Source organism: Rhinoraja longicauda, chromosome 6, assembly GCF_053455715.1.
Source record: "Rhinoraja longicauda isolate Sanriku21f chromosome 6, sRhiLon1.1, whole genome shotgun sequence".
In the NCBI taxonomy this organism is placed as follows: domain Eukaryota; kingdom Metazoa; phylum Chordata; class Chondrichthyes; order Rajiformes; family Arhynchobatidae; genus Rhinoraja; species Rhinoraja longicauda.
The window spans coordinates 42941586-42965894 of record NC_135958.1 but is presented as its reverse complement, the minus strand read 5'-3'; the positions used below and the strand labels follow the sequence as shown (position 1 = coordinate 42965894).

The following is a 24309-nucleotide window of genomic DNA, read 5'->3' as shown; positions in this document are numbered from 1 at the left end:
TCAACTCTGTCCGTCGCTCTCAAAATTTTAAAAACCTCTATCAAGTCCCCCCTCAACCTTCTACGCTCCAAAGAATAAAGACCCAACCTGTTCAACCTCTCTCTGTAGCTTAAGTGCTGAAACCCAGGCAACATTCTAGTAAATCTCCTCTGTACCCTCTCCATTTTGTCGACATCCTTCCTATAATTTGGCGACCAGAACTGCACACCATACTCCAGATTCGGCCTCACCAATGCCCTGTACAATTTCAACATTACATCCCAACTTCTATACTCGATGCTCTGATTTATAAAGGCAAGCATACCAAACGCCTTCTTCACCACCCTATCCACATGAGATTCCACCTTCAGGGAACAATGCACAGTTATTCCCAGATCCCTCTGTTCCACTGCATTCCTCAATTCCCTACCATTTACCCTGTACGTCCTATTTTGATTTGTCCTACCAAAATGCAGCACCTCACACTTATCAGCATTAAACTCCATCCGCCATCTTTCAGCCCACACTTCCAAAAGGCCCAAGTCTCTCCGTAGACTTTGAAAATCTACTTCATTATTAACTACACCACCTATCTTAGTATCATCTGCATACTTACTAATCCAATTTACCACACCATCATCCAGATCATTAATGTAAATGACAAACAACAGTGGACCCAACACAGATCCTTGGGGTACTCCACTAGACACTAGGATACGTTTAGTTTTTTAGTTTAGAGATACAGCCTGACCTGCTGAGTTACTCCAGCGTGGAAACAGGCTCACCGAGTCCACAGCGACCAGCGATCCCCGCACATTAACACTATCCTACACACACTAGAGAGAGTTTACACTTGTACCAGGCCAATTAACCTACAAACCTGTACGTCTTTGGAGTGTGGGAGGAAACTGAAGATCTCGGAGAAAACCCACGTGGTCATGGGGAGAGCGTGCAAATTCTGTACAGACAGCACACTTAGTCGGGATCGAACTGGGATCTCCAGTGCTGCATAGCAGCAACTCTACTGCTGCGCCACCGTGCCGCCCTTCTGATAAACAGATTACCAAATGATGCCAAAGCACCAGAGTTGTTTTAGTGGGTGACTTTAACTTCCCCAATATTGACTGGGACTTGCTCAGTGCCATGAGCTTAGAATGAACAACATTTCTGAGTTGCATGCAAGAGAGTTTCTTGAAAAAGTCTGCGGATAGTCCAACACACAAAGGGAACATACTGGACCTTATTTTGGGAAATGAGCCTAACCAGGTGACTAATGTTACAGTGGAAGAGCATTTTGGGATTGTGATCAAAATTCCTCAAGGTCTTAATTCCTTTTAAGATTGTTTTGAAAAGGAACAAGGCTGGACCTTGTGTAACGGTATTAAATTGGAGCAAAGCAAACTACAATGTGATTAGGCCGGAGCGTGGGTGGGGACACTGGGAGCATTTGTATTCTGTAAATCCACATCCGACATGTGGGAGTCATTTCAAGGCCAGTTGATTAAAGTTTAGAACCAACAAGTTCCAGCAAGTTGGAGGGATAAGGATGGCAAAGTAAGGGAACCGTAGCTGACCAAAGAGGTTGTAAATTTAGTCCAAAAGTAAAAGGAAGCGCATGCAAGGTTTATGAGGATGTAAGAGAATGTGATAATTAGGGGAAGTCGGCATGACATGGTCATGCCTTACGAACTTGAATACGTTTTTTTAAGGAGTGACAAAGGTAATTAATGAGTGCAGGGTGGTGGATGTTGTCTAAATGGATTTTAGTAATGGATTTGATAAAGTCCCCCATGGTAGGCATATCCAGAAGATGAACAGTGACTTGGTCACATGGATTCAGAGGGATTCTGCAGACTATGAGAAAGGTTTTCAAACAATACAGCAGGATATAGATGAGTTACGAGAAATGACAGATAATTTAATTCGAGCAAGTGTGAGGTGTTGCACTTAGGTGGGGTAAATATACAATTAAAGGCATGATACTTAACAGTATTGATGTACAGAGGGATCTTGGGCTCCAAGTCCCTAACTCCCTGAAAGTGGCAACACAAGTAGACAAGACTGGTAAAGAAGGCAAATGGAATGCTTGCTTTTATAGGTTGAGGCATTGAGTAAAAGAGTCACGATGTAATGATAGGATTTTGGTTATGCCACATTCGGGATGTTATATGCAGTTCTGGTCGCTCCATTACGGGAAGGATGTGGAAGCTTCGGAAATGGTGCAGAGGTGGTTTACTAAACTGATGCCTGGAATCAGTTATCTACCGGTTGGACAGACTTGAATTGTTTTCTCTGGAACTCCAGAGGTTGCAGGGACACCTGATAGAAGTATATAAAATTATGAGAAGCACAGATAGGAAGGACAATCAGACACTTTTTCTCAGATGGAAATATCAAATACTAGATATTGCAGGCAGCTTAGGCAAACTAACCATGATATGAGAATGACAACTACAACCCTGAGCAAACAACGTAGTGAAACAGCCAAGGCAAGTTTATACAGGTGACGCCCACATTACGGCTACTCAGATAGCCGAAACGTGCCCTGCGAGAATTCACAAATCACTCCTCATAATGAGATATGAAATAAAATTCACTCTCATTGAATTTCTATAAAATAAGGTAAAGATGGCAAAGTGTTATAATGGTTGCAATGGATCTTTGTTCAAACAATACAAAACTACACGACGCATTGCAGTCTTCCCATGGCCCACCTTTTCCTTCAGATATTTACCTAGTTGAAAATATGCAATGGTTACAGAAATGAGGACAAATTCAATCCAAGAGACCAGAGCTGAGAGCTGACCCCAAAAGTTATCAAGAACACATAGACCTTTCACAAAATAAGCCAAGGCTATACCTACTGTTGTTAAGACTTTCATTATTGTGTCAATGTGCCACCTCTTGGATGGTGCAAACCTAATTAAGAGAAATAGAATAACATGAATTTTCCATGCCAATAGAATCAATATAATTCCTTTAATTGCCCAAGCTATATTCTTGCTAAAGAATCAATTGGCAAATACCTTTATTTTAAGTAACTATATTGGTATTCACAGGTCTAAAGTGAAAATTCTTAATGCAAAAATAATTGCTATTAGTTTAAATACTCAAGAAACTTGGTCCAAAGGAACTTAAAACACATAAGAAAACATTCACACTCATATTTGAAATGCCAAAATGTTATTTGTTAGCAAATAAATCTTAAGCTAATAAAAATGATCCACTTTTTCAGAGGATTTACCAAATGATAAAAGATAAAAGGATTTACCAAATTATAGAGGGTCAAGACAGTTCACATATGCTTTTGTATGCTAATCAATAATTATGGGTTACTGCTCTAAAATAGGGCTTGCCTATTTAAAATAGAGGCCAATTCTCTTTGTAGTAAAGGGTAGTCACTAAAGCCTGAAAAGTAACAGCTAAGCGACCTGGAGAGAGATCTGTAACGGTGAAATCTGGGGCAAAATAATAAACTGCTGAATGAACTCAGCAGGTTAACCGAGAAGCAAAGGGGATGGAATGATGTTTTGGATGCATCGGAACGGGGATGGGGTGAAAGAGGAACGGTACAGTCTACTCCCGTTATTATGGATCTCTTTATAATGGGTGTTGGTTATAGTGGACGGAGCGTCCCCACAGTAATCATACACCATTGCCTCTTTAAGAACACAGGCTGCTCGTTACAGTTCAGCAATTCATTTAAATTGACAAGCAACTGCTTTGATCTGACATTTGAACAAAGATATTCTAGAAAACAATGTAACTAACAGCCTTTAGTATATTTAGCTTACAGTAACAAAAGCTCATTTTTTAGCTATTGTAAAGAACGTTGTATTTGAAAATAACCCGCTCTTTCACGGAGTCACCTTATAGCGGATTTTACAAAACACTGCAATATCTAAGGCAATACTCAAAGATAGCAACCTATTTAACAATTACCAAAATATAATATCAGTACACAAATTTCGATTTTACTTTGGACTTTAGACTTACAGCGCGGAAACAGGCCCAAATTAACCCCCTATTTATTCCCACAAAACCGTTCAAGTGCACAATTTGATGTTTTGGGGTATCTAATATTTGCACTTAATCAGTATCAAACTGGCAATACATTTGTACAGCACTCAGAATTTCAAGCCTTACCTTTCTCCTGCAAGAAAGATGCTAGATGCACAATCAGATTTGAAATCAGGATCACATAAATCCAGGAAATAGAGTAATTCCTTCATCATTCCTCTAATGTTATTTCCATTTACAAGAGCGAAGCTCAGTTCCATTGCACGCCTAAACAGACAAATACAGAAAAAACTTTTATATGCTATTTGAATACACAGAAAGACAACTTTCTAGCATGAGAATTGTTGAAATTATAAATTGTGTCGGAAGGTACTGCAGATGCTACCTTAAACCAAAGATGGACACAAAAAGCTGGAATAACTCAGCGGGACAGGCAGCATCTCTGGAGAGAAGGAATGGGTGACGTTTCGGGTCGAGTCTGAAAAAGGGTCTCGACCCAAAACGTCACCCATTCCTTCTCTCCAGAGATGCTGCCTGTCCCGCTGAGTTTCCCCAGCTTTGTGTCTATCTTCGAAATTATAAACTGTTGGGTTAGCCACATTCACAAGCCGCACCTCTAAGAAACAGGAATCTTAGATAGTTTCTGTTATAAAGCAAAATAAACAAATTAAATTTCAGGTGTATTGAACCAGGAATGGTGAATTTCATAATTATTCTCGCTGTACAGATGTCAAATCAAGAATATTATACTCATCACTGTACAATCTTTCTATTCAGTAAACTTTAGCAAAATGTGTTAATTCTACAATGCGTTCGATATTAGTTGCCTAAATGCCCATCACAGCATAGGTTAATTGTAATGAACTGAGTATAAAATACAGAGGCATAAAGAACTGCAGATGCTGGAATGTGGAGCAAAGCAAGGTGTTGGAGGAATTGTTGCAGGTCAGGCAGCATCTGTGGAATGAATTGATAGGAAATGTTTCGGATTGGACAACCAAGTTCATTACCCATAAAGCATTACTGGATTCACAAATTTCTTCTTATGATGTCAAAACCACAGGCTAATACTTTGTAATAACTGCGTAACAACATTGTATGTGGCAAAATGAACTATACAATATTCAAACTTCCAAGACAGTGATTTTACCGTTTAATAGATACATCCAAGTCCTTCAAACAATCCACTATTGTACTTCTATGTCTTTGGACTGCATTATGATCTGTTTGGACAGTTTTGAGCAGCGATGTTAGTGCCACATACCTTACGATGACGGAAAAGAAAAATTCTGTAAGTTTAAAATCTTTCATAATAATCATATACATTTCAAAATAGGTCAGCTTGATTCAAACACAAACCCAACTCAAAATGAGCATGCAATAGCTGAAGGATGTAATTAGGGCTATTGAGTGAATAAAAATGTAGTGATTAAGCATACAATGAACACATTTTATAATAATCACACATCTAATTGCAGTAACAAATAAGTGAATATCATTTTTTGCCTTTAATTATGAATTGTGCAATAGGATATGGTTTGTCTTAAACATTTTAACATATATAAAATTATGACAGGGTAGACAGTCAAAATGTTTTTCCCAGTGTAGAAATGCTAAAGGAGATGGCTTTTTTTTTGCACAAGGTGGTAGTTGCACTGCCAGGGATGGTGGTGGAGGCATATGCAACAGGCTTTTTTTTGGATAGGCACATGGATATGCAGGGAATGGAGAAAAATGGATCACATGCAGGCAATATTCGGCACGGACATTTTGTGCCGAAGGGGCTGTTCTTGTGCTGCAATGTACTAACTATATCTATGATTTTTTTTAAAGAAGTAAGCAAAAAGGTTAACAAGGCCAAGGCTGTCTACATTGACTGAAGGCCTGAAGGTGCTAGTATCGTAGATTAAAAAAAGAGGGTTGTTAAAAATTATAGCAGATTCTTGATCAGCTGGGCTGAGGAATGGCTTATGTGGTTTAATACAGATAATTGCAAGATGTTCCATTTTGAGGAAGTCAAACCAGGGCAGGACCTTCACAGTGAATGGCAGGGCCCTGGAAGGTTTAGTTTAGAGATACAGTGCAGAAACAGGCCCTTCGGCCCACCGAGTCCGCACTGACCAGCGATCCCCATGCACTAACACAAGTCTACGCACAATTTACACTTATACCAAGTATACAAACCCAAGCCAATTAACCTACAAACCTGTACGTCTTTGGAGTGTGGGAGGAAACCGAAGATCTCGGAGAAAACCCACGCGGTCACGGGGAGAACGTACAAACTCCGTACAGACAGCACCCGTAGTCGGGATTGAACCCGGGTCTCTGGCGTTGCAAGCGCTGTAAGGCAGCAGCTCTACCACTGCGCCACCATGCTGCCCTTCTTAGAGCAGAGGGATCTCGGGGTATAGGTAAATAGATTCGTGAAAGTGGGGTCACAGGTAGTTAGGGTTGTACATAAGAGTGATAAGGGCAGCTTTTGGGGCATTGGCATTCATTTGTCAGTGTATTGAGTATAAAGTTGGGATATTATGTTACTGTTGTACAAGGCATTGGCGAGGCTGCATTATGGAGTACTGTTTTGGTCACCTTACTTTCGGAAGGATATCACAAAGCTGAGTGCAGTGAAGATTTACGAGGATGCTGGGTGATCTGGGTGTCTTAGTGCATCAGTCACTGAAAGGAAGCATGCAGGTACAGCAGGCCGTGAAGAAAGCCAATGGAATGTTGGCCTTCATAACAAGAGGAGTTGAGTATAGGAGCAAATAGGTCCTTCTGCAGTTGTACAGGGCCCTAGTGAGACCGCTCCTGGAGTACTGTGTGCAGTTTTGGTCTCCAAATTTGAGGAAGGATATTCTTGCTATTGAGGGCGTGCAGCGTAGGTTTACTAGGTTAATTCCCGGAATGGAGGGACTGTCCTATGTTGAAAGACTGGAGCGACTACACTGGAATTTAGAAGGATGAGAGGGGATCTTATCGAAACGTATAAGTTTATTAAGGGGTTGGACATGTTAGAGGCAGGAAACATGTTCCCAATGTTGGGGGAGTCCAGAACCAGGGGCCACAGTTTAAGAATAAGGGGTAGGCCATTTCGAACTGAGATGAGGAAAAACTTTTTTAGTCAGAGAGTTGTGAATCTGTGGAATTCTCTGCCTCAGAGGGCAGTGGAGGCCAATTCTCTGAATACATTCAAGAGAGAGCTAGATAGAGCTCTTAAGGATAGCGGAGTCAGGGGGTATGGGGAGAAAGCAGGAACGGGGTACTGATTGAGAATGATCAGCCATGATCACATTGAATGGCGGTGCTGGCTCGAAGGGCCGAATGGCCTATTCCTGCACCTATTGTCTATTGTCTATTGCCAGGGTAGTAGAATCAAGAACTAGAAGATATAGGATTAAAGTGGGAGGGGTAAGATTTAGTTTAGAGAAACAGGCCCCTTTGGCCTACCGAATCCGTTCCGACCAGCAATCACCTGTACACTAGTTTTATCCTATGCACTGGGGACAATTTACCGAGGCCAATTAACCTACAAACCCAGACAAAAACCCACATGGTCACAGGAAAAAATACAAACTCCATACAGACAGTACCCACAGCTAGGATTGAACCCGATTGAATCTGGCATTGTTAGACAGCAACTCTACTGCTATTTTTTTGTTTAGTTTAGAGATACAGCGTGGAAACAGACCCTTCGGCCTACTGAGTCCACGCAAAACAGCCATCAATCACCCATACACTAGTTCTATCCTACACACGAGGGACAGTTTACAGAAACCAATTAACTTACAAACCCGCACGTCTTAGGATGTGGGAGGAAGCCAGAACACCCGGAGGAAACCTGCGCAGTCACACTTTTTCCACACAGAGGGTGGCGGGTATGTGGAACAAGCTGCCAGAAGAGTTGAGGTAAATAGTATAACAGCATTTAAAAGACACTTGGACAGGTACATGGACAGGAAGGACTTTGAGGAATATGGACCAAATCTGGGCAAATGGGAGTAGCTTATAAGGTCTTGGTCAGCATGGACAAGATGGTTGATGACCCGGTTTCCGTGCTGTATGACTCTATATTATTGGAGGTTATGTTCAAATCCTCTGTAAGTAGGTCCCAATCTCTAGACTCACATTTTCATGTTTCCTAACCTATATTTAGATTCCAATAAATTTAAATTTCATTAACTGTGGGTGAAATCCCATTACGCCTGTTAGGTAAACATTGAAATATACTCTGCTAATGATGCAGTTATATCAGAATGTACTAAAACTGTACGTGAATATGGGTTGCTTGTACTTCACTGTTAACTTTTGTATTCTAAACTCAGGTTGAAAAAAACAAGATTATCCTATAGAAAATTAATTTATAACCAGAATTAATGCAATATTTGTGCTCTAGTATTCTTGATGACAAATCAGCTACTCTGGTGATTGCAGGGGAAAATTAGCATCATCGACCATATAGAGATTTTTTGCAAGCACAAAAGGGTCCAACATTCAAGACAAGGTCTCAGGATTACAGTAGCCCACAGATCTCGAGTAATACTGTTGTCCCACAAATTGATAAGATTGGTTGTAGAGCAAGCGATCCAACACGCCTCTTAGGACAACCAATTTATATATAAACGAAGCAAAAGATGTGTTTTTTCTCATTTGTTAAACACACTCGGCTTTTGTCAATATATACAGATTTAACAAAACTGCTTAAGGTTACAAACATACCTAATATTTTTGTCATTGTTTAGCAAGAATCGTCCCAAGATATTGATGGCTAAAACCTGCAAGGAATCAAATAGTACGACATTTATATTGTTAATTATGCATAAAGTCAAGCGGGCTAAATGATTGGAGGTTTCTATATTTTTATGTCATTTAAACTTTTCTGCCACAGTGCTATTTATGATGTTTCTACTCTTTTCCTTTTCTGGGACATGATAAAATAGTCTCTGCCCAAGTGCAGGTTATATCAATTCATTTTAATATTAATTACAAGTTTGCAATTGTAATTACAATACACACATTTTGATTGAACATGCAATATTTCCAAGGACTTTTCTGTGTGTTTCGTTTCAATCATAGACCAGAGAACAGTACAACATAAGAATGGGCCCTTCAGCCCACGATGGGTGTGCTGAACATAATGTCAGAACCATCCCTTATCTACCTGTACATATTCTATATCCCTCCATATTCAGCTGCCTATCCAAAAGCCTGTTAAATGTCACTATCATATCTGCCTCAACCACCCACAACCCTTGCAGCATGTTCCATAAATCACCACCCTCGGTATAAAAAGGTTGCCCTGCACAGTTGCACATCTTGTAAGAGTCATAGAGTCTTACAGTGTGGAACCAGGCCCTTCCACCCAATGTACCCACACCGGCAAACATGTCCCATCTGCACTAGTCCCACCTACCTGCTTTTGGCCCATATCCCTTTAAACCTGTCCTGTCCATGAACCTGTCTAAATGTTTCTTAAATATTGCAATAGTATCTCCTCCGGCAGCTCGTTCCATACACCCACCACCCTTTGCGTGAAAAAGTTACCCCTCAGGTTCCTATTAAATCTTCCCTCCCTCACAAACCTATGTCCTCTGGTTCTCGATTCCCGTACTCTGGGCAAGATCTATTCCCCTCATGATTTTATGCACCTCTGTAAGATCACCCCTCATCCTCCTGCACTCCAAGGAATAGAGTCTCAGCCTGCTCAACCTTTCCCTATAGCTCAGGCACTCGAGTTCTGACAACATCCCCGTAAATCTTCTCTGCATTCTTTCCAGCTTGACAACATCTTCCCTATAATATGGTGCAGAAAAGTGGCACAATACACTAAATGCGGCCTCACCAACGTCTTATACAACTGCAACATGACCTCCTAACTTCAGTACTCAATACCCTGACTGATGAAAGCCAATGTGCCAAAAGCTTTTTCACCCTATCTACCTATGTTGCCACTTTCAATGAACTATGTACCTGTACTTCTAGATCCCTCTGCTCCACAGCCCTCCCCAGAGGCCTACTCTTCCCTGCGTAGGTTCTACCCATGTTAGTGCTCCCAAATGCAACACCTCACATTTCTCTATATTAAATTCCATCAACCATTCCTCAGCCCACCTGCCTAACTGATCAAGACCCTGCTGCAATTTTTGACAACCATCTTCACTATTTACAATACCACCTACTTCTGCAAAATTGCTAACCATGCCATGTGCATTCTCATCCAAATCATTGATATAGACAAACAGCAAAGGCCCCAGCACCAAACCCTGAGGCACACCACTAGTCACAGGCCTCCTGTCTGAAAAGCAGCCTGCAACTATCACCCTCTGCTTCCTATCATGAAGCTAATTTTCTATCCAGCTATCTCCCCTTGGATCCCATGCGATTTAACCTTCCAGAGCAGCCTGCCACGTGAAACCTTGGCAAATGCCTTACTAATATCCATATGTATAACGTCTACAGCTCCGCCTTCATCCACCGTTTTGTTCATATCCTCAAAAAACTCAGATTTGTGAGACATGAACTCCCAGGTACAAAACCATGTTGACTATTCCCAATCAGCCCTTGTCCATCTAAGTGCACGTGTATCATATCCCTCAGAATACTCTCCAGCAACTTTCCGACCACAGATGTTGAGCTCACTGGCCTGTAGTTCCAAGCCTTTTCCTGCAGCCCTTCTTAAAAAGAGGCACAATGTTTGCCTCCCTCCAGTTTTCCGGCACCTCTCCTGTATTTAATGACAACTCATAAATCTCAGCCAGGGCTCCTGCAATTTCCTCTCCAGCTTCCCACAGGGAGCTCAGATATATCTGATCAGGCTCTGGAGATTTGTCCATCCTGTGCCAAGACCATCAGCACCTCTGAGACCGTAATAATGACTCTCAAGACATTTCCAGTGACTACCCCAAGTTCCTCCATCCTCTTGCCTTTCTTCTTGGTAAAAACAGAGAAGTATTTGTTGAGGACCTTGCCCAGCTCCTGTGGGACCACAGAGTTGACTGCTCTCATTCCTGAGGGCTCCCACTTTTTTTAGTTACCCTTTTTCCATTTCTGTGCTTATAAAATATCGGGATTATTCTTAATGATATCTGCCAGAACTATTTCCTGGCCCCTTTTTGCCCTTCTGATTTCCATTTTCAGCTTACTCCTTTGTTCCCAAAGCTCCTCCAGGGATACATTTAATCCCAGATGCCTATACCTGTCCCATGCCTCCTTCCTGCTCTTGACCAAAGCCCCAATTTCCCTTGTCATCCAGGGTTCCTTGCCTGCCTTGCCCTTCACTTTAACAGGGACGTGCATGTCCTAAACTCTTGTCAGCAGACTTTTAAAAACATTCCTTTCCTGACGTTCCTTTTCCATCAAATAACGTACTCCAATCAACTTGAGCGAATTCCTGTCTCATACCCTCAAAGTTGGCCCTTCCCCAATTTAGCATTTTAAGTCGTGGGCCCGCTAGGTCCCTACCCATAATTATATTAAACCTAACAGAACAGTGGTCAATGGTCCCAAAAGGCTCATCCAGGAACATTTCATCCACTTGCCCCTCCCAATTTCCCAAAACCAGATCAAGCATTCTCCCGTGTCAGGCACTCAACATGTTGCCGGAGGTATGTTTCCAGAGGAAACTTTCCTGAACATGTTTAACAAATTCCACCCCATCTACACCTTTCACATTCCAGGTCAATGTTGGGAAAATTAAAATCCCTACGACAAGCTTATTAGACCTGCAACTGTCTGCAATCTCCTGGCACATTTGCTCTTTGAGGCTTGTAGTACCACTTTGAAGCCTGTAGTACACCCTCAACAAGGTGATCATCCCTTTCGTGTTCCACCCATATAGACGAACCGTCTGTAATGTCACCTCTAACCACTGCCGTCTTGACATCCACCTTAATCACTAACACGACACCCTTTCCTCTTTCACATTTCCTCTGTCTCTCCTGAACAACATGTACCCAGGAACATTGAGCTGCCAGTCCTGCCCCCCCCCCCCCCCTTAACAACGCTTCCACAATGTCCTCTGTAACATAGAAACATAGAAAATAGGTGCAGGAGTAGGCCATTCGGCCCTTCGAGCCTGCACCGCCATTCAGTATGATCATGGCTGATCATCCAGCTCAGTAGCCTGTACCTGCCTTCTCTCCATACCCCCTGATCCCTTTAGCAAAAAGGGCCACATCTAACTCCCTCTTAAATATAGCCAATGAACTGGCCTCAACTACCTTCTGTGGCAGAGAATTCCACAGACTCACCACTCTCTGTGTGAAGAAATGTTTTCTCAGCTCGGTCCTAAAAAACTTCCCCCTTATCCTTAAGCTGTGACCCCTGGTTCTGGACTTCCCCAACATCGGGAACAATTTTCCCGCATCTAGCCTCTCCAACCCCTTAAGAATTTTATATGTTTCTATAAGATCCCCCCTCAGTCTTCTAAATTCCAGCGAGTACAAGCCCAGTCTATCCAGTCTTTCCTCATATGAAAGTCCCGCCATCCCAGGGATCAATCTGGTGAACCTTCTCTGTACTCCCTCTAAGGCAAGAACGTCTTTCCTCAGGTTAGGAGACCAAAACTGCACACAATACTCCAGGTGCGGTCTCACCAAGGCCCTGTACAACTGCAGCAGAACCTCCCTGCTCCTAAACTCAAATCCTCTTGCTATGAATGCCAACATACCATTCGCTTTCTTCACTGCCTGCTGCACCTGCATGCTTGCTTTCAATGACTGGTGCACCATGACACCCAGGTCACGTTGCATCTCCCCTTCTCCCAATCGGTCACCATTCAGGTAATACTCTGCTTTCCTGTTCTTACCGCTAAAGTGGATAACCTCACATTTATCCACATTATATTGCATCTGCCATGCATTTGCCCACTCGCCTAATCTATCCAAGTCACTCTGCAGCCTCCTAGCATCCTCCTCGCAGCTAACACTGCCACCCAGCTTCGTGTCATCCGCAAACTTAGAGATGTTGCATTCAATTCCCTCGTCCAAATCATTAATATACACTGTAAATAACTGGGGTCCCAGCACTGAGCCTTGTGGTACCCCACTAGTCACTGCCTGCCATTCCGAAAAGGACCCGTTTATTCCTACTCTTTGCTTCCTGGCCGCCAACCAATTTTCTATCCACCTCAACACTGAACCCTCAATACCGTGTGCTTTAAGTTTGTACACCAATCTCCTATGTGGGACCTTGTCGAAGGCCTTCTGAAAGTCCAGATATAACACATCGACTGGTTCTCCCTTATCCACTCTACTAGTTACATCCTCGAAAAATTCTATAAGATTCGTCAGACATGATTTGCCTTTGGTAAATCCATGCTGACTTTGTCCGATGATTTCACCACTTTCCAAATGTGATGCTCACATCTTTAATAACTGACTCTAGCATTTTCCCCACTACCGATGTTAGGCTAACTGGTCTATAATTCCACGTTTTCTCTCTCCCTCCCTTTTTAAAAAGTGGGGTTACATTAGCTACCCTCCAGTCCTCAGGAACCACTCCAGAATCTAAAGAGATTTGAAAAATTATCACTAATGCATCCACTATTTCTGGGGCTACTTCCTTAAGCACTCTGGGATGCAGCCTATCTGGCCCTGGGGATTTATCTGCCTTTAATCCATTTAATTTACCTAACACCACTTCCCGACTAACCTGGATTTCCCTCAGTTCCTCCATCTCATTAGACCCCCCGGTCCCCCGCTATTTCCGGCAGACGGTTTATGTCTTCCTTAGTGAAGACAGAACCAAAGTATTTGTTCAATTGGTCTGCCATCTCCTTGTTCCCTATGATCAATTCACCTGTTTCCGACTGCAAGGGACCTACATTTGTCTTAACTAATCTTTTTCTCTTGACATATCTATAAAAGCTTTTGCAGTCAGTTTTTATGTTCCTTGCCAGTTTTCCCTCATAATCTATTTTCCCTTTCCTAATTAAGCCCTTTGTCCTCCTCTGCTGGACTCTGAATTTCTCCCAGTCCTCTGGTATGCTACTTTTTCTGGCTAATCTGTATGCTTCATCTTTTGTTTTAATACTATCCTTGATTTCCCTTGTTAGCCACGGATGCACTACCTTTCCTGGTTTGTTCTTTTGCCAAACTGGGATGAACACTTGTTGTAGTTCATCCATGCGACCTTTAAATGCCTTCCATTGCATGTCCACCGTCAACCCTTTCAGCATCAATCGCCAGTCTATCTTGGACAATTCACGCCTCATACCCTCAAAGTTACCTTTCTTTAAGTTCAGAACACTTGTTTCTGTATCGACTTTGTCACTCTCCATCCTAATGAAGAACTCTACCATATTATGATCACTCTTGCCCAAGGGGCCTCGCACAACAAGACTGCTAACTAACCCTTCCTCATTACTCAATACCCAGTCTAGAATGGCCTGTTCTCTCGTTGGTTCCTCGACATGTTGGTTTAGAAAACCATCTCTCAAACATTCCAAGAAATCCTCTTCCTCAGCACCCCTGCCAGTTTGGTTCCCCCAATCTATATGTAGATTGAAGTCACCCATTATAACTGCTGCACCTTTAGTGCACGCATTTCTAATTTCCTGCTTGATGCCATCCCCAACCTCACTACTGCTGTTAGGTGGCCTGTACACAACTCCCACTAGCGTTTTCTGCCCCTTAGTGTTTCGTAGCTCTACCCATATCGATTCCACTTCCTCCAAGCTAATGTCCTTCCTTTCCACTGCTTTAATTTCCTCTCTAACCAGTAACGCTACCCCACCTCCTTTTCCTTTCTGTCTATCCCGCCTGAATATAGAATATCCCTGGATGTTGAGCTCCCAGCCTTGGTCACCCTGGAGCCATGTCTCCGTAATCCCAACTATATCATAATCATTAATAACTATCTCCACATTTAATTCATCCACCTTATTACGTATACTCCTTGCATTGAGACACAAAGCCTTCAGGCTTGTTTTTACAACTCTCTTACCCCTTATACAATTATGTTGAAAAGTGACCCTTTTTGATTTTTGCCCTGGATTTGTCTGCCTGCCACTTTTACTTTTCACCTTGCTACCTGTTGCTTCTACCCTCATTTTACACCCCTCTGTCTCTCTGCTCCTGCTCCCATCCCCCTGCCACATTAGTTTAAATCCTCCCCGACAGCACTAGCAAACACTCCCCCTAGGACATTGGTTCCATTCCAGCTCAGGTGCAGACCGTCCTGTTTGTACTGGTCCCACCTCTCCCAGAACTGGTTCCATGTCCTAAAAATTTGAATCCCTCCCCCTTGCACCATTTTTCAAGCCACGTATTCATCTGAAATATCCTCCTATTCCTACTCTGACTAGCACGTGGCACTGGTAGTAATCCAGAGATTATTACCTTTGAGGTCCTACTTTTAAGTTTTTCTCCTAGCTCTCTAAATTCACCTTGTAGGACCTCATCCCGTTTTTTACCTAAATCGTTGGTGCCAATGTGCACCACGACAACTGGCTGCCCACCCTCCCCCTCCAGAATGTTCTGCAGCCGCTCAGAGATATCCCTGACCCTTGCACCAGGGAGGCAACATACCATCCTGGAGTCTCGTTTGCGGCTGCAGAAACGCCTATCTATTCCCCTTACAATTGAATCCCCTATTACTATAGCCCTTCCACTCTTTTTCCTCCCCTCTTTTGCCGCAGAGCCACCCACGGTGCCATGAACTTGGCTGCTGCTGCCTTCCCCTGATGAGCCATCTCCCCCACCAGTATCTAAAATGGCATATCTGTTTAGGAGGGAGATGACCGCAGGGGACTCCTGCACTACCTGCCTACTGCTACGCTGGCTAGTGGCCACCCGTTTCCTTTCTGTCCGTTTATCTTTTACCTGTGGTGTGGCCAACTCACTAAACGTGCTATCCACGACCTTCTCAGCATCGTGGATGTTCCAGAATGAGTCCAACCGCAGCTCCAACCGTTCAATGCGGTTTGCCAGGAGCTGCAGCTGGACACACTTCCTGCACATATAGTCATCAGGGACACCGACAATATCCCTGATCTCCCACATGTTGCAGAATGAGCATTCCATGGGGCCGATCTCACCTGACATGTCTTACCCCCAAATTAAATCAAATCCCTCTTAATCCTTTAAACTGTACCTTTACTAAAAAGCACTGTACCTTTAACTCACTAAACCCTTAACTCACTGAACCCTGAACTCACTGAACCCTTAACTCACTGAACCCTGAACTCACTGAACCCTGAACTCACTGAACCCTGAACTCACTGAACCCTTAACTCACTGAACCCTTAACTAAAAGTACGAACAAAAAGCAGAAATACAACCCCGGGGTTACGCCCAATCAGCTGCTTCCTCTAGTCCGCTTCCACCAATCAGCGGCTTCCTCCAGACCACTTCTTTTAAAGTGTAAAGTGTACTTTCTCCCATAACTGTTCACACCAACTTCTAACCTCTCACCTGCCTCGTCGTAAATAAGATCCCAGCTCCCTGCCAATCTAGTTGAAATCCACCTGTGCAGCACTAGCAAACCTGCCTAACAGGATATTGGTCCCCCTCCAGTTAAGGTGATGTTAATCATCCTCAATTTTATATTCCTAAATTAATCTCTATCCTGAATTTTAATAAGCAGATCTTATTCAATCTCTTGTGGCAATATCCTTGTCCCAGAATTGAGTCCAATGATTATATACAACACTGATTTTGACAGCACAATAGGTTTAAGCCACACAGTTGCTCTACCCATTTATTAAATTCCAATATTTGCCCTCAATGATCCTCTCAGGATAGAGAATTCCAAAACTTCACAATCCTACAAGAAAGATATTCTCATCTCTGTCTTGTGGCTGATCTCTTTTCCTCAAAAAACGGCCTTCAGTTTATACCACTTACATCCAGGGGAAACATTTACTGTATGAAATCACCGTGGAATCTGTTTGGTGTGATGACAACATTAAACTCGCAATGTGCACAATCTTTCCTTGCTACTGGTTCACCCACTGCCTCTCACAAACCAGCACAGCAAGATCCCTCTTGCTAGTTTGCAATTACAGTCATGGAGTCATTCAGCACTGAAAAAGGCCCTCCAGCATAATCTGCCAATGCTGACCAAGATGTCCCATCACAGATAGTCCCATCTAGCCCATACTTCTCTAAACCTTTCCTATCCATGTTCCCACACAGAGTCAGTCATGCAGCATGGAAACAGGCCCTTCGGCAAACCTACTCACGCCGACCAAGATGCTCCATCTAAACTAGTACCACCTGCCTGTGTTTGGCCAATATATCTTTCTAAGCCTTTTACATCTATGTACCTGGTCAAATGTCTTTTAAATGTTGTGATAATACCTGCCTCAACGACCTCCTCTGGTAGCGAGTTCCATATATCCATCACCCTTGGTATAGAATAAGTTATATCTCAGGTTCCTATTCAATCTTTCCCCCCTCACCATAAACCTATGCCATCTGGTTCTTGTTTCCTCTACTCTAGGTAAATGACTGTGCATCTATTCTCCTCATAATCTTATATACCTCTATCACATCACCCCTCATCCTCCTGGGCTCCAAGGTATAAAGTCCTAGCCTGGGTAACCTCTCCTTATAGCTCAGGCGCTCGAGTCCTGGCACATCCTTTTAAATCATCTCTGCACAATTTCCAGTTTAACAACATCTTTCATGTAACAGGGTGAGCAAAACTGGACATACTACTACAAATGTGGCCTCAGCAATGTCTTGAACAATTGTAACATTGAAACTTCCATACTCAACACGCTGACTGATGGCCACTGTGCCGAAAGGCTTCTTGGCCATCCAATCTAACTGTGGCGTGACTGAAGGAACTATGTACCTGTACTCCTTGATCCCTGTGCTCAACAAACACTCCGAAGAGCTCTATCATTCACAGTGAAAGTCCTGCCCTGCTTTGACTTCCAAAATGCAACACGCACTAATCTGTTTCAAAGATAGACACAAAATGCTGGAGTAACCCAGCAGGACAGGCAGCATCTCTGGAGAGAAGGAATGGGTGAACTTTCGGGTCGAGACGATCCAAAACGTCACCCATTCCTTCTCTGCACAGATGCTGCCTGTCCTGTTGGGTTATTCCAACATTTTGTGTCTATCTTCGGTTTAAACCAGCATCTGCAGTTCCTTCCAGCACTAATCTGTATCAAACTCCATTTACTATTCCACAGCCCAAATGCCCATCTGATCAAGATCTTGCTGCAACTTTGATAACCATCTTCGCTATCTACGATGTCACCTATTTTCATGTCATCTGCAAACTTACTAATAATGCCTTTCTCGACGGCAGAACCAGCAATTTCCATCTACCAAAACTCTCCTCCGCCTGGCAGAGCTGATCCTTACCCACACCAACTTCTCCTTTGACTCCTCCCACTTCCTCCAAATCCGAGGCGTAGCTATGGGCACTCGCATGGGCCTCAGCTACGCCTGCCTCTTTGTAGGGTACATTGAACAATCCCTGTTCCAGGCATACACTGGCCCTATCCCCAAACTCTACCTCCGCTACATTGACGAGTGCATTGGTGCTACCTCTTGTACCCATGCAGAACTCACTGACTTCATCAACTTCACCACTAATTTCCATCCTGCTCTTAAATATACTTGGACTATCTCCGACATCTCCCTACCATTTCTGGATCTCACCATCTCCATCACAGGAGACAGTCTAGTGATCGACATCTACTACAAACCTACTGACTCCCATAGCTATCGTGACTACAATTCTTCCCACCCTGTTTCCTGTAAAATCTCTATCCCCTACTCCCAATTCCTCCGTCTACGCCGCATCTGCGCCCAGGATGAGGTGTTCCATACTAGGGCATCAGAGATGTCCTCATTGTTTACGAAACGAGGGTTCCCCTCTTCCATTATAGATGAGGCTCTCACTAGGGTCTCCTCAATATCCTGCAGTTCTGCTCTGGCTCCCCCTCCCCCCATTCGTAACAAGGATAGTCCCCCTTGTCCTCACCTTCCACCCCATCAGCCGTCGCAGACAACAAATTATCCTCCAACATTTCCGCCACCTCCAACTGGATCCCACTACTGGCCACATCTTCCCATCTCCACCCCTTTCTGCTTTCCACAGAGACCGTTCCCTCCGTAACTCCCATGTCCACTCATCCCTTCCCACCCAAACCACCGCCTCCCCAGGAGATGCAACACCTGTCCCTTTACCTCCCCCCTCGACTCCATCCAAGGACCCAAACAGTCTTTCCAGGTGAAACAGAGGTTCACCTGCACCTCCTCCAACCTCATCTATTGTATCTGCTGTTCCAGATGTCAACTTCTCTACATCGTCGAGACCAAGCAGAGGCTCGGCAATCGTTTCGCTCAACACCTCCGCTCAAACTGTCTTAACCAACCTGATCTCCCGGTGGCCCAGCACTTCAACCCCCCCCCCCGTCCCATTCCCAATCTGACCTTTCTGTCCTGTTCCTCCTCCATTGTCAGAGTGAGGCCCAGCGCAAATTGGAGGAACAGCACCTCATATTTTGCTTAGGTAGCTTACACCCCAGTGGTATGAACATTGACTTCTCTAACGTCAGATAGTCCCTGCTTTCCCTCTCGACCCCCACCCCCCAGTTCTCCCACTATTCCTGTCTCCGACTACGTCCTATCTTTGTTCCGCCCCCTCCTCTGACATCAGTCTGAAGGGTCTCGACCCGAAACGTCACTCGTTCCTTCTCTCCAGAGATGCTGCCTGACCCGCTGAGTTACTCCAGCATTTTGTGTCTACCTTCGATTTAAACCAGCATATGCTTTTTTTTCCCTACTAATAATGCCTTGTACATTCTCGTCAAAATCGTTGATATAAACCACAAACAGCAATGGGTCCAGCCGCAGGCCTGGAGGCACTTGCAACACGCCTACAGCCCAATAAACAACCTACTACCATCACTCTCTGCTTCCTTTCATGAAACCAATTCTCTATCCAGTCGGCTAACTCTCCCTGGATCCCATGCGATCTAACCTTCCAGAGAAGCCTACAATGCAGAACCTTATCACATGCCTTGCTGAAGTCCATATGGGCAACGTTTATTACTTTGCCCTTATCAGTCTTTAGTTACTTCTTCAAAAAACTCAGCTTACTTATAAATCTTCTCCGCATTCTTTCCAGCTTATTGGCATCTTTCCTATAGCACAGAGTTGTAAGTATAGTATGGAGTTGTAAGTGTTCTATTGTTCTGTGAATGCAAAAAAATGTATCTGTAAAATAATTCCCAGCGACAAATGGCCAATGCACTCACCCACCATTACAGATATCCTCCAATACCGTGCGGCTCTGCCTCCACCACATGCCCAGGCAGCGCGCCTCTGATTACAACCAACGTCTGGGTGAAAGGAAATATTTCATCTGATTCCCTCTAAATCCTCTCTACCCATAAACCTATGCCTTGTGGTTTTAGACAAGGGAAATTTTCTTAACGACCTTATGGTCCCTGAGTAACTCAGCAGGTCAGGCAGCATCTAGGAGAGGGAATGGGTGACATTTCGGGTCGAGACCCTTCTTCAGACTGATGTCAGGCGGGCGGGACAAAGAAAGAATATAGGTAGAGACAGGAAGACAGTGGGAGAACTGGGAAGGGGGAAAGAGAGGGACAGAGGAACTATCTAAAGTTGGAGAAGTCAATGTTCATACCACTGGGCTGCAAGCTGCTCAAGCGAAATATGAGGTGCTGTTCATCCAATTTCTGGTGGGCCTCACTATGGCACTGGAGGAGGCCCATGACAGAAAGGTCAGACTGAGAGTGGGAGGGGGAGTTGAAGTGCTCAGCCACTGGGAGATCAGGTTGGTTAAGGCGGACTGAGCGAAGGTGTTGAGCGAAACGATCGCTAAGCCTGTGTTTGGTCTCGCCGATGTAGAGAAGTTGACATCTGGAACAGCGGATACAATAGATGAGGTTGGAGGAGGTGCAGGAGAAACTCTGTCTCACCTGGAAAGACTGTTTGGGTCCTTGGACGGAGTTGAGGGGGGAGGTAAAGGGACAGGTCTTGCATCTCCTGCGGTTGCAGGGGAAAGTGCCTGGGGAGGGGGTGGTGTGGGTAGGAAGGGATGAGTAGACCAGGGAGTTACGGAGGGAACGGTCTCTGCGGAACGCAGAAAGGGAAGGAGATGGGAAGATGTGGCCAGTGGTGGGGTCCCGTTGGAGGTGACGGAAATGTTGGAGGATGATATGTTGGATCCGCTGGCTAATGGGGTGGAAGCTGAGGACAAGGGGGTTTCTGTCCTTGTTACGAATGGGGGGAAGGGGAGCAAGAGCGGAGCTGCGGGATATAGAGGAGGCCCTAGTGAGAGCCTCATCTATAATGGAAGGGGGGAAGCCCCGTTTCCTGAAGAATGAGGACATCTCTGATGCCCTAGTGTGAAACACCTCATCCTGGGCGCAGATGCGGCGTAGACGGAGGAATTGGGAGTAGGGGATAGACTTTTTGCAGGAGACAGGGTGGGGAGAAGTGTAGTCCAGATAGCTGTGGGAGTCATTGGGTTTGTAGTAGATGTCAGTCACTCGTCTGTCTCCTGTGATGGAGATGGTGAGATCCAGAAACGGTAGGGAGATGTCGGAGATAGTCCAAGTATATTTAAGAGCAGGATGGAAATTGGTGGTGAAAAGTATGAAGTCAGTGAGTTCTGCATGGGTACAAGAGGTAGCACCAATACAGTCGTCAATGTAGCGGAGGTAGAGTTCGGGGATGGTTTGGAGGAAGTGGGAAGAGTCAAAGGAGAAGTTGTTGAGGGTAAGGACCAGCTCTGCTAGGCGGAGGAGAGTGTCAGTAGATGGGGATTGGCTGGTTCTACGGTCGAGGAAGAAACGGGGGGCTTCGAGACCATCCTTGTGGGGGATGGAAGTGTAGTGACTGGACATCCATGGTAAAGATGAGGGAGTGGGAGCCTGGAAACTGGAAGTTATTGAGGAGACGGAGAGCATGTGAGGTGTCTTGGACGTAGGTGGGGAGGGATTTGACCAGGGGGGGATAGGATGGAGTCGAGGTCGGTGGAAATAAGTTCGGTGGGACATGAACAGTGGGACATTATGGTCTCTCATAATTACGAGTTTAATCAAGAGCCAACTTAGCTTCTCCTCCAAGCAATTAAATCCAATCTATCCAGTCTGATCTCATAGCCAAAATATTCTGCCTAGTAATTCTTCTCTGCACTATCTTTCGTGTAATCAATATATTATGAGAACTACAAATGATCAAGTACTGTAGCATTTCATAGTCCTCCCCTCATCAAAATCGCGCCGGAGTGTGGCAGCATTTTGCAAGGAGCAGATCTGGTAAAGACTAAAGTCATTTTGAACTTGTTAAAAGCAGAACAAATTAGTGCTGTAACAGTCAAGAGGGGGAGGGGGAAACAAAAAGGAGGAGCCAGCGTGCTCTGTAACTTTGTCAGCGCTGTAGGTGGCCGCTATTTGTATATATCGGGTATGCAATCAAAGAGTTTCACTGTGCCTTGACAGGTGACAATAAAGCATTCCATTCCATTCCACTCCATTCCAAGCTACACTTCATTTAAATGGATTAGTGCTATTGCAATTTACTGATGGCAACTGAGCCCCCATTCAGCAGGGCAATTCTCAACCCCGGTGCCTGTACAAACAGTGTGTTCATGAACCGAAAGCTCCAGGGAGGCCTGCATTGTGCCCAGAAATATGGTTGTTAGGGCGGCCTGCAAGTGAGATTGCAGTGCAGGGGAATACGAACACCGACCCCTCCCCACCCACTGCTCCAACTCCCTAGCACCCAACAGGCTAATGTACAGCCCCTAGAAAATAACATTGAGAACTTAAGGGCAAGATTACTTTATCAAAAGAGACATGAGGGAATGCTGTGTGCTCTGATTCTCAGAGATGTGTCTCACCCCCAGTTCTCCAGACTGAGCTTTCCAGCACAAAGATTTTGCTATTCATTGCATGGACCAGATGGCGTTATTGGGGAAAGAGAGACATGGCAACATCTGCCCCATGATAAACTCGTTGTAGACAAAGGACTTGTTCAATTCCTTCTCCCTGCACTTGGAACATCTAGGAATGAAGTACCATTTCCACTACTTCCCAAGAGAATTCACCTCCATCATCATGAGGTTGGCGCATCAGAGACCAGCGTTCAATCCTAACCTCAATGCTATCTGTGTGGCATACGCAAGTTCTTCCTGAAACCATTTAGATTTCCTCCGGATGCTCTGGTCCACCCCCCCCCCCCAAGGTCCCATCTGCCGATTGGTAGATTAATTGGCGAGATAAATTACCCTTTGTGTATAGGTGAGTGGTAGAATCGGATGCAATATGGAGAGAAGAACATTAGATTAGCTAACAGTAGGATTAGAGTAAATGGGTGGATGGTGGATGAAATAGCTGGGCCATTAGGGCTAGTTTCTATGCTGTATTTCTCTAAGACCCTGTGACTGATTCGCATCCCACCCCAGACCAACATACAGCTAGCACTGGAGGAGCTACGCAGCACATCAGACGCCAAACAGTGCACCCCAACGCCTTTCCCATCAAAGCTGGGGACTTCAACAAGCTAGCTTGATGAAGTGGTTTCCTAATTCGCAGCAGGATATGTCCTGCAGCACCAGTGGATCAAATAGAACATAGAAAAGTACAGCACAGGAACAAGGCCTTTGACTCACAATGTCTGTGCCAAAAATGACGCCAAGATAAATCTAATCGCACCTGCTGAGCGTGATCCATATCCTGCATATCCATGTTCCTATCTGAAAGCCTCTTAATCGCTACTATCTGCTACCACCACTACTGTCAGCCTGTTCCAGGAACCCACCATAACGAAAGAAAATTGCCCGCACATCTCCTTTAAATTTTGCCGTAGTCATAGCGCTATATACAGTGTGGAATCAGGCCCTTCAGCCCACCCTCAACATGCCAACCAGCATGTCTCATCTACACTAGTGCCACCTGCCTGTATATGGCCCATGTCCCTCTAGTCTCATGTCCTATCATGTACCAGTCTAATTGTTTATTAAACAATGCAATCATCCTTGGCTCAACTACATCCTCTGGCAGCCAGCTCCCTTCCTCTGGGCAAGTGACTCTGTGCGTCTACCCGATCTATTCCTCTCATGATTTTTAGACACCTCTATAAGATCACCCCTCATCCTCCTGCGCTCCAAGGAATAGAGTCGCAGTCTGCTCAACCTCTCACTTCAGCTCAGACCCTCGTAAATCTTCTCTGTACCCTTTCCAACTTGACATCTTTCCTGCAATATGGTGCCCAGAACTGAACACAATACTCTAAATGTGACCTCACCAACGTAATATATAACTGCAACATGACCTCCCAACTTCTATGCTCAATACTCTGATTGATGAAGAGT

The 24309-nt window shown here is 44.4% G+C and overlaps 1 protein-coding gene across 1 annotated transcript in view; it reads right to left on the bottom strand.

Moving 5' to 3' along the window:
• Positions 1-24309, bottom strand: part of ap1g1 (adaptor related protein complex 1 subunit gamma 1) — a 138414-nt gene that overhangs the window by 46850 nt on the left and 67255 nt on the right. The window contains exons 10-13 of the mRNA XM_078400867.1: positions 8716-8771; positions 5150-5263; positions 4126-4266; positions 2844-2898 (exon numbers count right to left, since the gene is read on the bottom strand). Coding sequence (XP_078256993.1) covers positions 2844-2898; positions 4126-4266; positions 5150-5263; positions 8716-8771 — 366 coding nt within the window. The remainder of the gene's footprint in view (positions 1-2843; positions 2899-4125; positions 4267-5149; positions 5264-8715; positions 8772-24309) is intronic.